Genomic DNA, 18,542 nt, shown 5'->3' on the forward strand with positions numbered 1-18,542 from the left:
TTTAAGTTTCATTGATTTTTTTTTGTCTCTATTTCATTTATTACTGCTCTGAATTTTATTATTTCCTTCCTTCTACTGATTTTGGGCTTTGCTTGTTCTACTGTTTCCAGTTCCTTTAAGTGTATTAGATTTTTATTTGAGATTGTTCTTGTTTGTTGAGGTATGCCTGTATTGCTATAAACTTCCCTCTTAGAACTGGTTTTGTTGTATCCCATAGATTTTGGCATGTTGTATTTTCATTTTCGTTTGTCTCTAAGTATTCTTTTTGATTTATCCTTTGATTTCTTCATTGATTCAATAGTTGTTCACTTATACTTTGTTTAATCTCTACATATTTGTGGCTTTTCTAATTTTCTTCCTGTAGTTGATTTCTAGTTTCATACTTTTGTGATCAAAAAAGATTCTTGGTATTATTTCAATTTCTTAAATGTATTGAGATTCGTTTTGTGGCCTAACATCTGATCAATCCTGGAGAATTTTCCATGTGCATTTGAAAAGAATGTGTATTCTGCGTTTTTTGGATGGAATGTTGTATATATATCTACTAAGTCCATCTGGTCTAATGTGTCATTTAAGGCCAATGTTTCCTTATTGATCTCCTGTTTGGATGTTTTATCCATTGGTGTAAGTGGAGTGTTAAAGTCCCCTACTATTATTGTGTTACTGTCTATTTCTCCTTTTATATCTGTTAATAATTGCTTTATATATTTAGATGCTCCTATCTTGGGTACATAGGTATTTACAAGTGTTATATCCTCTTATTGGATTGTTCCTTTTATCATTATGAAGTGTCCTTTGTCTCTTATTACAGTGTTTGTTTTAAAGTCTATTTGGTCTGAGATAAGTATTGCTATCCCTGATTTCTTTTATTTTCCATTTGCATGGAATATCTTTTTCCATCCCTTCACTTTCAGTTTGTGAGTGCCTTTAAGTCTGAAGTGTGTCTCTTGAATGCAGCATATATATGGGTCTTGTTTTTTCATCCAATCAACCACCCTATGCCTTTTGATTGGAGCATTTAGTCCATTGACATTTAAGGTAGCTATTTATAAATATGTACTTATTGCCATTTTGTTACTTTTTTCCTGGATATCTTAGTAGTTCTTCTCTCTTCCTTTCTTTTTCTCTTGACCTCTTCTCTTGTGGTTGATGGTTTTCATTAATATTATGTTGGGGCTCCTTTCTCTTAATTGTTTGTGTATTGGTTATAGGTTTCTGGTTTGTGATTACCATGAGGTTCATATATAATAATCTATGTATATAGAATTGTATATTGAATTGATGACCTCCTTAGTTTGACCTCTTTGTAAAATTTCTACTCTTTTACTTCTTTTCTCCAACATTTTATGATTTTGATATCATATTTAACCTTTTACCTTGTGTGTATCCATTTCCCTCTTATCATTGAAATAGGTAATTTTAGTACTTTTGCTTTTTGATCTTCATATTATTTTCATAGGTGGTAGATCTGCTACCTTTACTTTCTTTTTTGTTGTACCAGTGATTTTATTGCCTTTTTTTGTTGTTGATAATATTCTGATTCCTGTTTGTGGTCTTCTCTTTCCCACTTAATTAAGTCCTTTTAGCATTTCTTGTAAAACTGGTTTCTTGGTGATAAACTCTTTTAATTTTGCTTGTCTGGGAAACTCTTTATCTCTCCTATACTGAATGATAACCTTGCCAAGAAGACTATTCTTGATGGTAGTTATTTTTTTTCTCAGAACTTTATGTATATATCATCCCACTCCCTTCTAGCCTATAAAGTTTGAGCTGTGTAGTCAGCTGATAGCCTTATAGGCTTTCATTTGTACATCACCTTTTGCCTTTCTCTTGCAGCTTTTAGGATTCTGTCTTTATACTTAATTTTTTTTTAATATTTTTTTATATAGATTTTATTTTTTCCTTTTTCTCCCCAAAGCCCCCGGGTACATAGTTGTATATTCTTCATTGTGGATCCTTCTAGTTGTGGCACGTGGGACGCTGCCTCAGCGTGGTTTGATGATCAGTGCCATGTCTGCGCCCAGGATTCGAACCAACGAAACACTGGCTCGCCTGCAGTGGAGCGCGCAAACTTAACCACTCGGCCACGGGGCCAGCCCCTATACTTAATTTTTGAAATTTTAATTATAATATGTCTTGGCATGGTTCTCTTTGGGATTATCTTATTTGATGCTCTCTGTGCTTCCTGTACTTGGCCATCTGTTTTCTTCTTTAAGGTAGGAAAGTCTTCAGCTATTTTTTCTTCAAATAGATTCTCTGCCAGTTTGTCTCTCTCTTCTCCTTCTGGGACACCTATAATAGGGTTGTTAGTGTGCTTGATGTTGTCCCACAGTTCCCTTAGACTGTTCTCATTCCTTTTAATTATTTTTCTTTTATCTGTTCAGCTTGGGTGATTTTTCTCGAGTCTTTCATCCAGCTCGTTGATCCATTCTTCTGCATCATCTAATTTGCTACTAAGTCCCACTAGTGACTTTTTCATTTCCATTATTGTATTCTTCAGTTCTGATGGGTTCTTTTTTATAGTTTCCATTTCTTTGTTGATGTAATCACTTTGTTCATTCATTCTTGTCCCAAGAGCAGTGAGCATCCTTATGACTTTTTGCTTGAACTCTTTGTTATGTAGATTGTTTAGTTCTTTTTCTGGGGTTTTGTCATGTTCCTTTGCTTGAAACATATTCCTTTGCCTCCTCATTTTGCCTTTCTCTGTGCTTATATCTACATATTAGATCAGTCAGCTATGTCTCCTGATCCTTATGTAGGAGACATCTTTTGAGGTCCAGCATTGTGCTTCCTCTTCATTCTCAGTTCCAAGAGTTCCGAGAGTGACCCCTGTGTCAGGTACATGTGTCCTTATATTGAGGGCAGGGTTGCTCTTGCTGCAGGTGCCAAGAGAGTGTAGGTTGTCCTCCTGACTAGCTGGTGCTAGTGTTCAGCTGCATTTGGCTTCTATGGACCCTTCAGTCAGTTTATTGGGTTTGATGAGCCCCAGCACAGTTGGCTTCAAGGTCTCATAGCACATTCCTGTTGTGGTTTTTCTGTTAAGTGAGTAGGCCCTCAGCATACCCAGTTCCTAGGCTCAATGGCTTACAATTGCTGTAGGCATCTGGCCTGCAAGGTTGTTCTCAGCTCTATCAGGATTGCAGCTGAGTGGGGCTTGTCCCAGGCACAAGAGTACCCAATTGTTTCAGGCTTTGGAAGGTGGAGCCAATCCCCTATGTGGCTGTTTGAGAAATACAGGTCTTCTGGTTGATATGCCCCATGGCCCACAGGTCCACACTCACCATCAATACAGTCCTGGTTCATGCACACATTCTGACCCCTTGGAGTGGACCCTGCCACTACACTGATGATGCCCCCACAACCTCCACCCTCTCTTCATGCATCCCTTGCCCCACTTGCCCACCTGCAAAGGATCCAAGCACCCAGTCTATGCAGGCCAAAAAGTTGCCTTAGGGCTTGCTGTTGGGTGGGGGTAGTCCCTAGGGTGGGCTGCCTGCCTTTGCTGAGCTTGATTAAATCAGCACTCTAGTAGATGGAGCAGGCCCTGGGCTAATATAGCAGGGGAGAACTCCAATGGGATCTTCCAGCATCTGTGACAGCCTGCCTGTAATAGGTCACAATAATGGCTGATGCCAGTGTCTCAGTCCCTGGTGAGGTCTCACCTCTCACTGAGATGCACCCAGAGCCAATTGGGTGAGTCTCCTTTTTACCAAAGGGCCGTGCCCCTTTCTCTCTGGTGATTTTAGGTTGCTTTCTGAAATGGCTGAGTTTGTGTATGAGTCCTTTAAGAGCTGGCTTTTTTCTGCTTATGTCTGCTAGCTTTCTTAGGGATATTCCCCATCACAGTTAAAAGCCAGCAAAGTCCAGATATTATGACTCTCATTTCAGTTGTCCTGAGTCCAAAGGATGCTTATATTGGTAACACTCCCCTGCTCAGGTCCCCCAATCCTCCAGGGAAGGCTTTAAACTGTAGGATTGCTCCCAGCCAGCCTGCTGTGGTGCTTGGTAGCTCATCAAGTTGGCTTTTTTCTTTCTAGACAGGAATGTCTGCCTCTTCTACCTCAGTTAGGACCGTCTCTTGTTGTAGGGGTTTCTTTTTATCCAGTTTTCAATTCTGTCTGAGGGGTAATTGTTCCAAAAATATCTGTAACTTGGTTGTGTTCATGGGAGGAGGAGAGATCAGAGTCTGCATACATTGCCATCTTGATACCTTCCATCTTGGAAACCCCCAATTTTTGTTCTATCTCCTAATATATTTCTTTTACAAACTTATCTATCTCATGAAATATAATGAGGAAAATATTCCTATGGGTATTATGATAAATTATTTATCAGTGAATCTACATTTTCTTCCTCTAACCACTATGAGAAGAGTATATTTTCAGACAATCAGTGATAGGTCTGGCAACGAGACTTCTTCTGACAATACAATGTCAGTGGGAGCATTAAGAGGTACATTCTACTTGCCGCTCACAGACCTGCTCATCGTTAGATAGAAGGTCATGTACCAAGTAACCCAGAGTATTCTGAAAATAAAATATATAAAAAAGGTCTGAGCTTAAACTATGGTCTGGAGTCAAGCTTATATACTCCCAGACTACATCACCTAAAACCCAGCCAGATGCCAAATGAGTGAATGAGAAATGAATGCTTATTTTTAAATGTCATTGCCAACCTGGGTTTTTGTAACACAACTGTAGGAATTCGTTACAGCTGCCATTTACATATCACATATATATATATATATATAATTAATTTGAGTATTTATATATTTTCTTTATATGAATATAAGGAAAGAGAATAGAAAATATAAATAATATGTATATATTCAAGAGATAAATGAATATGAAATATTAATTTATTCTCCAAATAATAATCAGATACAAGCTCTCTCCCTCTTGTAATTGAATTGTGGTAGAAATATCTCTAAATCATTGTCAAATTACTAAGCTGTATCTCAAATTCTCTCAATAATTAGCTGTTTGACCCACCCAAATATTTTTATCATTTCAATTCTTGTTTTCTTCATTATTTAACATTTTAGTTTTTCATCAAAGTATTTTCTAAGCATGATAATAAAGAGTCACAGATGGAGGAAGATAGAAAATTTAATAAAACAAGATACCTTCTAAAATATCTGAAATACAGTAGGGAAAAAATCATACATGTAAAAAATATCAAAGGACACTGATTATCACCCAATGAAAATACTAATCTCCACCAAAAATAAATCTACTCATTGATACTGCTGCACTAAAACAGATTCAGAAGATACACGTTGGTCCCAGGAAGTGGGGCAGATCCAAATGTCTCTTGTTACAGCAACCTTGTGGTTGTTGCATAGTAACCTTGACTGCCAATTAACAATTTAATACTCTCATGTCCAAATCTATCCTTCACTGCCTGTCCTGAGATAATGGAGCTGGATCCTGTAAACTTTTCTCCTTTGTCAGCTTGTATGATGTTAAGTTTTGTCAGTGAAAGGCACTGAAGAGACATTGCAGGAGATCGGGCTCTTCCTCATGGCTTTATGCTGTTTTCTCTCCTTTAGTTACTGTGGTGTGGCTACCAGCAGTATGTATGCAGGAAGTCCTGTGGTATCCACCCTCCAGCAAGTTTTTGTGTGCAGTCTCATTCATAGTTCCCTGTCTTCCAGCTCCTACCTGCTGACACTCTGGCAATGGGGTGTTCCTGCTTGTCAGTCACAGCCTGAGATCTATCTTCACCAATTTCAGCCTGCTGACTGAGGAACCACTGTGTCCCAGGGCAATCCAGTGAACATGTCTGCCATGGAGTTATCTGCAGCCACACTCTTTTCAATGATATCTGAAACCCATCCTCAGGGAGTAACCTTGGTGCAGAGTGATTCCTTCTGTGGATACTCTCCATTAATCCTAAAGTATTCTTTGTAATTTTCTTTTGCCTCCTCTTACTAGGCTACCCCCTATAAACAGCTAATAATTCTTTACATCAAACTTTCCCTGATTTCTGTCTCCTGACTCGATTCTTACTTATATACCCTACCACTCCAGGTTGTTGTGTTCTCTTTTCAGCATCTTCAAAGACTAGGACAAATTATTTAATTTGAAAACATGAGGGGAATTATTCAACTTATTGTAGATAGAAATAACATTTCTTGATATTATGATTTACAATTTATACATGATTTACTTTAATAAATAACAGAAGCTTAAGAATTGTATAATATGTACCTGAGTATATATTTTAAGAATTAATATACACAAATATTTCAAAATAATTCCAATATGAAGGGTAAAGCCTCACACAAACTATGGACACTAGGTGCTTATGATGCAATAATATAGATTCATTGTTGGTAACAAATATCCATTCTGATGAGTGATATTGATAATGGGGAATGCTATGCATGTGTGGACCCAAAAGGATATGGGAAATCTCTGTATCTTCCTCTTAATTTTGTTATGAACCTAAACCTGCTCTAAAATATAGTATCTTAAATAATTACAAGAAAATAATTGTATGGCTTTTGAAGAAACTACAAATATGTTCATTATTGATGGTGAGAGTAACATTATACCAAATTTAGGTAAGCTAAATTGCCTGGTGCTTACAAACATATATTTTTATTTCCAAACAGGATGCAGAAGAAAGTGTGTTTTTCTGATAATTAAAATATGCACAGTTATTGTCTCTCTCTAAAGATACTGGGAACCTGAAATACAAAGAATAATACATTATTAATATTGATAATCAATAACTTCCTATTTTGATCAACAAATATATTTAGGCCAATAGTCTCATATCTAAATCTGAAGATTTCCCATATATATTTCTATGGAAACAGTTAAATAATTGTGTTTATATAATTGTTGATATATTTCTTCTTTTCCTTCTAAGATTAATTCCTTCAAGGCAAAATATGAGTTCTTAAGAAACTTACAGTTTGGAAGAGAAAGTTGAGCCATTTGACCAAACCCATGAATTATTACTGGTTCTGTGGGAGAGTGCAATCCATGAAAAAACACTCAAGGAGATCAAAAAGTTCTATGAGGAAAGAAATTTTACTAGAATTCAAATAAAAACTTTTATACTATTTTGGATTTTGTAATAACAAATAAAGTTAATTCTTTCCTATTTTATAGAGTCTTTCAATTTACAACATAATGTTACACACTGGACATGTTATAAAAATGCATTATGACAAAATGAGGAGGATACATTGAAACAATAACAATTTCAGGGCTCTGAAAACTTATCAAAGGTTAATAATTTGTGAATTATTTATTATTGGAAAAATGAGCATTAAAATAGTTATGCTAAATATTTTATGTATGTTCAAAAATTATGTAGAGACAAGAAATATATAAAAAAGACCCAAATTAGATTTCTAGTGTTCAAGTGAAAATGGAGGAAACTTCTAATCTTTTTGCCTAGGACTGATCTCACACCTGGACTCCTGCCCAGGCCAGCTCAGAGAGCAAGAAGAATTGTAGTTTTTACAATTTGCATAAGGCTGAAAGAAATCAATGATGTTGCTGATACAGGGCAGATTTGATTAGCAGAGGGGAATGGATCATTAAATAGCCCACTAATATTTCACTTCAAGGTGTCGAATTTCCTTGGTAATTAATGAGGGAAACCATCCTTTTTTAAGTCCAAGTTTGTGGTCTCCTTTGTGTCAAACATAGTGCCACCACAAATATAATGGGAAGGTACTAAAAATCAGAGTACAATAGAAGAGATGACATCAGATCTACACATTCTTGGATGATGGAAAAACTGTATACACGTGGAGAAGAGAAGAAAATGGTACTAGTAAAAAGTAAAAATGAAGGGAGATTTGAGATCTGATTGCAAAGTTTTCAGCATTCTCCAAACAGAGACACACACAGACACACACACATACACACACACACACAAACACATATACATCAAATGGGAGAAGATGGAAGCTCTACTGACTTATGGTATTTGAATGAAGCCTTTAAAAAAATCATTGGTTGACAACTAAGCTATGCAATCACAAGGGCAATCCCTAAGAGGTCAGGCTAAAAAGAAAAAAAAAAAACAATAAGAACTTTAAAAAATTGAGCAGAAATATCCAGGCACACTTTAGAGAAGATGATGCAGCAAAAGTTTACACAAGTTACAAAAAGTAATAAGTGTAAGGTGGGGCTGGCCCAGTGGAATAATGGTTACGTTCCTGTGCTTCACTTTGGCACCCTGAGGGTTGTGGGTCCAGATCCCAGTCACAGACCTACACATCGCTCATCAAGCCATGCTGTGGGAGTGACACACAAATAGAGGAAGATTGACAAAGATGGTAGCTCAGGGCCAATCTTCCTCAAACAAAAAAAGAAGAAGATTGGTAACAGATATTAGCTCAGGGCCAATCTTCCTCACCAAATTTAATGACAACAGTAATAATGAATATAAGGAAATTGAAGCAAAATCCATGTTTACTACAGTATATTATCAAAAATCTCTACTTAAAATATAGAATGCATGCAAAGAAACAAAAATTGTTTGCCATACTTAGGGACAAAATCAGACAATGGAATCTTTTACTGGGATAAGATGTTAGATTTATTAGAAAATATATATATAGTAATTATTACAAATATACGTAAATTATAAAGAAAACTGTTCAAATAATTATATGAAAACATGATGGTAGTGACAAAACAAGTAGGAAATATCAATAGAGAAATAAAAACTATATAAATGGACCAAATAGAAATTCTGAGTTGAAAAATACATTACCTGAAATGAACAATTCACTAAATTGATTCTACAGAAAATCTGAGATGTAGAATAAGAACTGATGAGATTGAGGACAGAATAATAGAAATTATTCATCTCAGAAGATGAGCGAGAAGAATTAACACAATTCAGAGACTATTGAAACAGTATTAAGAAAACCCAGATAGGAGTAAATATAGTCTGAGAAGAAGAGAGACAGAAAAGGACAGAAAAACAATTATAAGACAATGAATGAACAAATTCCTAATTTTGAGTTTAAAAATATTTATAGACCCAAGGGGCTCAGCAAATACTAATAGACTCAGCACATTGAAATCCACATCTCAAAACAGCACAATCAAATGACTGAAGAACATTTGAAGACAAAGACAAAGAAATAACCTTGAGGGAACAGGCAGGATTGTTAGATGACTTGAGTCAATGTGCCAATCAGAGAATGAATGAGATATCTCCCATCTCTAGCAACACATAGGTCAAATTACCTCACACAAAATCCACATTTTCCTGAAAACTATTCCACATTGGAGGGGGGTGACATTAGCAAGATCGAGGAACAGGAAGCCACAGGCCCTCATTCCCTCACAGAAACAGCAACTCAACAATATATCCAGAAATAAACCCATTTATAATGATTTTCTACAAGGTCTAATGATTTTCTACAAGGCGTCAAGACCAATCAATGGGGAAAGAACAGCATCTTCCACAAATGGTGCTGGGAAAACTAGCTATTTTCGTGCAAAATAACGAAGCTGGAAGTTTACATTACACCATATACAAAAGGTAACTCAAAATGGATTAAAGACCTAAACGTAAGACCTAAAATTCCTGAAAGAAAACATGAGGGGAATGTAAATGACACTGTATTTGGCAATGATTTCTTGGATATGCACTGAAAGCACAGGCAACAAAAGTGAAAATAGACAAATGGGAGTGCATCAAACTAAAACACTCTGTGCATCAAAGGACACAATCAAGATTGAAAAGACAAGGTATAGAACAGAAGAGTATATTTCCAAAGTATGTCTGATAAGGACTTAATATCCAAAATATATAAGAAACTCCTACACTTCAACAACAAAAAATCAAATAACCCACTTAAAAATTGTCAAGGGAAGTGAATAGACAATTTTCCAACGAAGACATATAAATGGTCCACAGGCATATGAAAAGATGTTCAATACTACTAATTATTAGAGAAATGCAAATCAAAATCACAATGCGATATCAGCTTATATCCATTATTATGGCTACTATTAAAAAAACAAACAGAAAGTATCCAGTATTGCTCAGAAGGTGGAAAAAAAGGAACCCTTTTACACTGCTGGTAGGAATGTAAATTGGTCAGCCATGATGGAAAATAGTATGGAGTTTTCTCAAAAAAAAAATAGAATTACCATGTGAATCAGCAATCCTACATGTGAAAGTATATCCAGAAGAATGGAAAGCAAGATCTTGAAGAGATATTTGTACACCCACATTCATTGCAGTCACGAATGTTCAATGTTCAAGACAGCCAAGTGGTAAAAGCAACCCAAATGTCCATTGATGGAGGAATGGATAAAGAAAATGTTGTATTACATACAATCTCATATTATTCAGTCTTAAAAAGGAAGGAAATCCTGTCATATGATACAACATGGATGAAACTCCGGGTCATTAAGCTAAGGGAAGTAATTCAGTCACAGAGAAAAGTGTATGATTACACTTAGATGATGTTTCTACAGTAGTCAAATACATAAAAACAGAAAGTAGAATGGTGAGTGCTAAAGCTGGAGGAGTTAAGGGGACATGGGTAATTATTGGTCAATGGATGTAGAGTTTCAATTTGGGAAGGTGAAAAAGTTCTAGATAGCTGTTTTACAACAACACGAATATAGTCAACGCTCCTAAAATGTACACTTGATCACTTTGTAATGTATACAGATGTTGAATTATAATGTACACCTGAAACTTATGTAATAAAAAAAGATACTCTCAATTAAAAAAGATCATTAAGATGCGTGATATGGTTAAAAGGTATTGAATGAGATCTAAGTTATTGTATGATTTCTACTTTATGATATTCTAGAAAGGGAAAACGATGGAGATAGTAAAGAATTAGTAATTAGTTGTTGCCAGAGTTTAGCAGGAAGGAAAGGATTAATAGGAAGAACATGGAGTAATTTTAGGGCAGTGAAACTACTCTGTATAATTCTATGCTAGAGGGTGGATGTCATTATATATTTGTCCAAACTCGTAAAATGTACAACGCCAAAGTGAATCTTAATGTAAACTATGGTTTTGAGGTGATAAAGATGTGTCAATATAGGTTCATCAACTGGAACAAATACATCAGTCTTGTAGGAGATATTGAAAAAGGCTATGCATGTGAAAACAGCAGAGGTATATAGGAAAAAACTATATTTTGTCTCAATTTTTTTGTGAACCTGAAAATGCTCTCAGAAAATAGTTTATTTTTTTTAAATGGGTAATATGGTAAATTTTCTTATGAATTTTTGAAATCAGTAATAGAAAAACTACCAGTTATATATGAGAAAATAATAATATGATTAATAGATGAGTTCTTATAAAAAATAAAGAATAAAGGGCAGGGAATGCCATATTCAAAGAGGTGAAAGTAATGAAAAAAAAATAACTCCTTCACGAAAGAATTCTAAATGCAGCAAATCCATCCTTCACAAAAGAAGGTGCAATGAGGATCTTACAAGAAACAAAAACAGAGAATTTTCTATTACCAGAACTTCCTTCCAAAAATATTCTTCAGCTAAAAGTAAATGAAACTAGGGGGCAGCCTGGTGGTGCAGCCATTAAGCTGGCTGGTTCCGCTTTAGAGGCCTAGGGTTCACCAGTTTGGATCCCAGGTGTGGACCCATGCACTGCTTGTCAAGCCATACTGTGGCAAGCATCCTACATATAAAGTAGAGAAAGATGGGCATGGATGTTAGCTCAGGGCCAGTCTTCCTCAGCCAAAAAGTTGAGGATGGGTGGCAGATGCTAGCTCAGGGCTAATCTTCCTCAAAAAAAAAAAAAAAAAAGAGTAAATGATACCAGATGGTTACTCATAGCTGCAAGAAGGAATGAAGAGTAACAGAAATGGTATTTATGTGGGTCAGTTTAAGAGTCTCTGTGTGTGTGTTTTCTTCTCTTAGTTTCTTTTTTTGTCAGTAATTTTATTGAGATCATAACGGTTTATAACTTTGTGTAATTTGGGGTATACATTATTATTTCTCAATTTCTGAATAGACCTCATTGTGTTCACCACCAGTAGTCTAATTTTTGTCCATCACCATACATATGTGCCCCTTTACCCTTTTCATTCACCCTGCAATTCCCTTCCCCTCTGGTAACAGCTGATCTGTTCTCTTTATCCATGTATTAATCATCTTCCACATATGAGTGAAATCATGCAGTACCTGTCTTTCTCTGTCTGGCTTGTTTTGCTTAACATCTTAACTTCTTTAAAAAATAAGATGATTCAAAGCAACGAGTATAACACTATATGGTTGAGTCTGTATCATATATGGATACAACCTTATGCTGGTAAATGGCACCTTGGGGGAGGAAAGAAAACCTTATTTTTTAGCATTTGTTGATTTCTGTAGTGCAAAGACACCCACAATGGTCATTTCAAGTCACCAACGTCAAATCATAAATGCAATTGAGAAAGGAAGAGCATACTGGGTGTTCACAAACCAGGTTTCAGTACAGCATTGTTAGAAGTACTACCAAGACCACAAAGGAAGGGGAGAGGAAATGGAGCTACGTTGGTGCTAAGTTTCTATGTTTTACTGGAATTTAGTCAGAATTAACTTGAGTAGGTAGTGATCAATTAAAGATATATTTGTAATATATGCAGTGACCGCTAAAAAATAATTTCAGAAATATAGCCAAACTATCAACAAAGGAATCAAAATGGAACACTAAAATAACGTGTTTAACACAAAAGTTGTCAGGAAAGGTAGAAGAAAAGAACAAAAGACACAGGCATAGAAGAAATGCCTAAATGGCAGACCTAAATCCAACTATGCCAACAACTACATTAAATATGAATGAATAAACATTCCAACCAAAAGACAGAAATTGTCATACTGAATAAAAAAGTATGATTCAGGGGCTGGCCTCAGTGCTTAGTGGTTTAAGTTCAGCACATTCTGCTTTGGTGTCCCAGGTTTGGTTCCTGGGTGTGAACCTAGACTACTGTCATTGGAAAATAAAAAGGTAAGATTCATTTGTAAGCTCTCTATAACAAACACACTTTAGATTCAAAGGCATAAATAGGCAAAAGGAAAACGATGAGAAAAGATATACCCTATAAACAGTAACTATAATGAGTAGAAATGGCTATTCGAATATTAGACAAAGTAGCTGTTAAAGCAAGAAATACCATTAGAAATAAAAAGAAACATTTCAAAATGTTAAAGCTGTCAGTACAAGAGGAAAATAAACAATTATAAACATGTATTTACCTAACAATCGAACTCTCAAACACATTAAGTGGAAACCGACAGAATTAAAAGGAGAAACAAACAATTCAATAATTACTGTTGGAGATTTAAAAGCTCTTCCCTCGGTAAGTGATAGAACAACTAGTCAGAAAATAAGAAAGACAATAGAAGACTGTAAAAACACTATGAAGTATTTTTACACATCTGACATATACAGAAAGTATTTTAGCTGTCAATCATTTAAAAGCATTGAAATAATTCAAAATATATTCTCTGAAGACAAAGCAATAAATTAGAAATGCATGATTCCATTTATATAAAGCATCTTTTAATGCAGAAAATAACATGAGAGGGTCATTTTGTCATGCAGGTAAATTTCAATTTCTCATTCTGGATGATGGTTACACTTGAAGAAAATTCAGTACGCTGTTGGATATAGTATGTGCATTTATCTGTGTGTATATTATACCTCAATAAAATTATCATAAGAGAATATGATGAAGATATGCAAATACGTTTAAAAATAGACAAAGTGGAAGAAATTCTAACAAATATAACTTGTGAAAACTTAAACAAAAAGAAATAAAAATACTAGAACTGCCTTACAACATCTTTTAGAACTTTATCTGTTATTCAAAAAACTTTCCAGTCAGGTGCAGACCATTTTGATGTTGCTTAAGTAATAGGTGAAAAAAATATATATAATGTCAATTTTATAAAATCTCTTGTAGGACAGAGAAAAGAGAAAACAGTTGCAACAAGATGAATGAAGCTAATGAAATATGTCTTGCGTATTTTTTATGAGAACATCACAAAAAAGGAAATTACATGTCAATGTCAATCATAAAGTGATATAAGGATTCCAGCAATATATAAAAATAATGAAATATGACAAAAATAGATTTATTGAAGCAATATGATGTTGGATTTACATTTGAAACTCCATAATATTAATCATATTAACTAAGTAAAGAAGATAAAATGATCTGGTCATTGTGATGCAGAAGGCCTTGATAAAATTAAGATTCATGCTTGCTGACGAAAAGAAAAAGCAAAACAATCTTTAAAAAAGATAGAAATAATGAAGAAACATCCATACAAATTCCTAGACCAGACAAGACAACTTTGAAAAAGCAGAACTAATGTAACTAATGCAAATTTATTGTGAAGAAAAAAAGAGTGCTTAATGTAGGGATTTGGCATGAAAATAGATAACCAGATCAATAAAACAGATTAGAAAGTGAAAAACCATACCCATTCGTATCTGGAATGCAGATTTCAACAAACATGCAAACTCATTAAGTGGAGAAAGTATATCTTTTCAACAAATGCTGTGGAAACAATTGACCATCAATATGCAAAATAAAATAATATAATGATAGTTATTATTATTATTATTATTGTTTTATCCACACATCACATTATATACAAAAATAAGCACAAAATTGGTTATAAAAGTATAAACTATGAAAGTTCAAGAAGATAAATTGTCTATATAAAGAAAATTAGAGCATAAATATGTGTATATATAGCTTTATATATAAATATAAAGTTACTTATGAAAAAAGATCAGTTTTGCTATAAATAATGCTCCATCATGTAGATAATGATGTAGAAAATTATAAACTTCACTTCCACCTCACAGCATCACAAAAGATAAATTCCCAGTGGATTATAGATCTAAATGTAAAAGTTGAAAAATAAAATAAAAAGATAGAACTTAGAGGGTAATGTAGGAGATTATCTTCATGAAGTTTAACTACTGTCTGAAATTGGCCCAAAATAATCACTAACACTCAAGATGATAAATTGGATTTTGATAACATGAATAAATTCTGATCATTAAAAGACTCCAATATGAGAGAATGTAAGTCACAGAGTCAAAAAAGCTACTTTCATCTCATGAAATCAAAAATGACCTCATATCCAAAATGGAACAACTTCTAGGAAAGGAAAAGACAGACACCACATAGGAGAAATGGCTAAGAGACACAAACAGGCACTTCTCATTCTCACACAAAAGAATATTCTAATGATTAAGAGACCAGAAAAATGTGTTCAATCTAATAGTGATCAGAAAAATGCCTATTAATGTTATAAAGATACTGTTATATAACAATCAGACTTATAGTATAATAGACATAATTTTTACACAATATGTAAATGTTATAAATACAATATATGTGTAAAAAGACATACACAAGGATTTTCATAAAATAATTACTCATAATACCCACATATTAAAAAGCAGCCTTGGGGCTAGCATGGAGCACAATGGCTAAGTTTGCACATTCTACTTTGGCAGCCCAGAGTTCACTGGTTTGAATGCTTGGTGTGGATCTACACACCACTCATTAAGCCATGCTGTGGAGGCATCCCGCATACAAAATAAAGGAAGATTGGAAACAGATGTTAGCTCAAGACCAATCTTCCTCACCAAAACAAAAAAAAACACCAACCAAATTTCTATCTCAGTACGATAGATTAAAAAATGTCATAACAATATAATACAGAAGTGAAAATTAACAAACTACAGATAAACGTAATGATATGAATGTATTATAAAATATCTTATGGGAGTAAAAGGAGACACATATAAAAATGTATACTGAATGCTCCATTTATATAAAGTTTAAAAGTAAGCAAAGATAATTTATTATATTAAAGATCAAAATACAGGTCAAGTAAGGAGGAAAGAGAAGTGATGAGAGTACTCTTAGGGGTGGGGCTGCTGGGGGCTAGAAACGTCTATTTTATGATTTGATTTGTAATTACAAAATTTACAGTTTTTTCACTTGCAGTCAACCTGCACAATGGTGATATGTTTAGTTTCCTTGATGTATGGTAAAACTAAATAGCAAAATTTATTTTAGAAAGCAACCAGTTATGGAAACATGGTTTTCTATGAAAAGCAAGAACTGGAATTTATCACATGTGCATTAGTGATATGAACATATAAATAAAATATTATAAAATCAAACAAGGGAATAGTAACAGACTTTAAAATAAAAACTTACAAATATGTACAAAAATATGGATGATTTTCACAAATATAATATTGACAAATTAATTAATAAATTAATATAATGTTGGAAACCTTTAAAATCTTACCATTTCTTCTTCATTATCTATATAAAGCAGGTTAGAGTTCTTAGAAGCACAGGCCATCAGACTCTCATTCCATGCTTTTCTTTCAATACTAATGTAATAGCAATTGTTGGAATATGTTAACCACTCCTCTGGACAACGATGACAGCGATATGCTGAAGAAAAATTATGAATTATTATTCAAAATAATTTGAATTTTAAAAAGTGAAAATTAACTTACATATTTGCATAGGTAGAAATATATATGTATGTAACTTATCTATGTATCCTCGTAGGCTGTTACATATAAAAGAAAACACACTCATGCACACACTCAGAGAGAGGGTCAGCCTCTAATCTCCTAATTTATGTGTTTATGTAAAGCAAAAACACAAACAAAAATATCTGCTCTATACATGTGCTTAAATTCAGGAAACAAAACCATGTTTTTAGAATAGTAAAATTGTTTCTCTCTTATCGGTAGAAAATTTGAGCCAGTTAGCAACAATGGGCATGGTGATTTTGAATGAATTTTCTTCATATTGTTGAAGAAAAAGGAAGACTGTCCTATAATTATTATATATGAACATGTATTACTTGATTTTGTAACTCATTGTCTCTCCAAAAATCTATTATCATTTTTAATTAGCCTAAGATAGAGACAAAATAAAAATATAGTAATATCAGGACTTTGAAAATCATATATACCTTTCTGATTCCTTGTTATCCAGGATAAATTGCTCTGCTCCATGATTACAATAGCTAGAAAAATTAAAGTAATTTTTATTTAAAAAATTGATCTAAATAATTCATAGTTTTAGTTTCTTACTTTGAAATTTGGTGCATTGTTTAGAATTCGAATAATCTGGAAAACTATGATTTTACCAAAAAATAATAGAGTAATGAAGTCTGGGGAAAATATTTCAAAGCCTCAAGAATCAAACTTCACCATCTCTTACAGTGTTTGCTTTAATCAATCTCAAAAATTAATTTATATTTCTTGACATTGTCTTTCAGTCTCCTAAATGTGTCTTTGAGTTATGAAATCAGAATATATATATATATATATATATACATAAAATGCTCTACGATAATTCTGTTATTTATACTTTTGACAAATTCAGAATAATCATTCCACATTTAGTCTAAATGCACACATTCAAATGAGATTTCTAGTATATAATATTGAAAACGTTTAGAGGCACTGATGATCACTAAAGTGAAAAATTCCCTTATAATCTTTCAAAAATTTACTTACGAGGAGTAACTGTCATTGTTACCACAGCAGACAGCAAGACAAGGCAGATGATGCCCAGGATCCCAGCAATGAGCTTCCCTGGAGGTGGTGGTAAATCTACAGAGAAAGACAAAAACACTGAGAAAACAGAGATGGAGATAATTGTTTAGACAGTTTGGATACAAAAGAACCCACATGCACAGGGGATCATATATATAAACTTGGAACCCAAACCCAGAACTACTATTCTAATCTTACTCTCAGAATATACCATTGTGTTTTCAGTAAACATAATGCTCCATGAGTTGTTGGTCAAAGACTCTAAATATTACCAATGTCTGGATAAAATCAGTCTTCAGATTTTATATTAGAATATCATTTTTCAGCTTCAAACTTGATCTTCACAAGTGAAAAATATGTGAGCTTATTCTCTACTCTTTTCCCACTTCTCTGCACCCCTGCTGCACTTCCTATTATATGATGTGTCTATTAAATTTTTTACCTTTGCAGTGGTCCTTCTTGTCATTCCCTTGAAGATCCTGAGAGGCATTGTGAAGATTTAATTCAGCATAGGTTATTTCCTGCTCAGTTACTGAAATGGAGCTCTTAGGACCCTTAGGTTTCATTTGCTGTTTCTTTGAGTCTTTAACAAGATTCAGTTCTGCATAGGTTACTCTTTGATTATTCATCTCTGCAGCGAGGTGATGTAAAGGACTGTGCTCTATGAAAACTCTACTTGAGTGTTTAATAGATGGTGTATATAACAACAAGATGCCTAGTATAGGCAAATGGGTGGAGTGTGAGGTGAGTAATAGTACTCATTTTGCAGTTGAACAGCGTAAAATTCTGGTTCTAATTTCCTTTGAGCTTTAAACAGGTGCTTCATGATGGAATAAGTAGTTTATAAAATGATTTTCTATGTTTGACACAAGATTATTGGTTAGAGACATATAAAGCAACAAATTAATGAGGAATAAAGAAGTTTATGAATAATACTGTCTGTATAATTTTAGAAAGGTTCCATAGAA

At 34.0% G+C, this 18,542-nt stretch overlaps 1 protein-coding gene across 4 annotated transcripts; it reads right to left on the reverse strand.

The window, feature by feature from the left end:
* Positions 1 to 5,090: 5,090 nt before the first annotated feature.
* On the reverse strand, positions 5,091 to 18,242 carry LOC100062618 (NKG2-A/NKG2-B type II integral membrane protein-like). 4 transcript variants are annotated; one of them, XM_070269868.1, is made up of 6 exons: positions 18,017 to 18,242; positions 17,536 to 17,631; positions 16,986 to 17,039; positions 16,302 to 16,453; positions 6,923 to 7,026; positions 5,091 to 6,694 (listed from the first exon to the last, which is right to left on the reverse strand). In XM_070269868.1, exons 1-6 carry the CDS (start codon positions 18,201 to 18,203, stop codon positions 6,574 to 6,576), a joined length of 714 nt encoding a protein of 237 aa, XP_070125969.1. In that variant the 5' UTR covers positions 18,204 to 18,242; the 3' UTR covers positions 5,091 to 6,573. The 4 variants fall into 4 exon arrangements, with proteins under 4 accessions (XP_070125969.1, XP_070125968.1, XP_070125971.1 ...); XM_070269867.1 differs by having other exon boundaries at positions 17,536 to 17,652; positions 18,017 to 18,230; XM_070269870.1 differs by lacking the exon at positions 6,923 to 7,026 and having other exon boundaries at positions 5,092 to 6,694.
* Positions 18,243 to 18,542: the final 300 nt, after the last annotated feature.

Source organism: Equus caballus, chromosome 6, assembly GCF_041296265.1.
Source record: "Equus caballus isolate H_3958 breed thoroughbred chromosome 6, TB-T2T, whole genome shotgun sequence".
Classification (NCBI taxonomy): domain Eukaryota; kingdom Metazoa; phylum Chordata; class Mammalia; order Perissodactyla; family Equidae; genus Equus; species Equus caballus.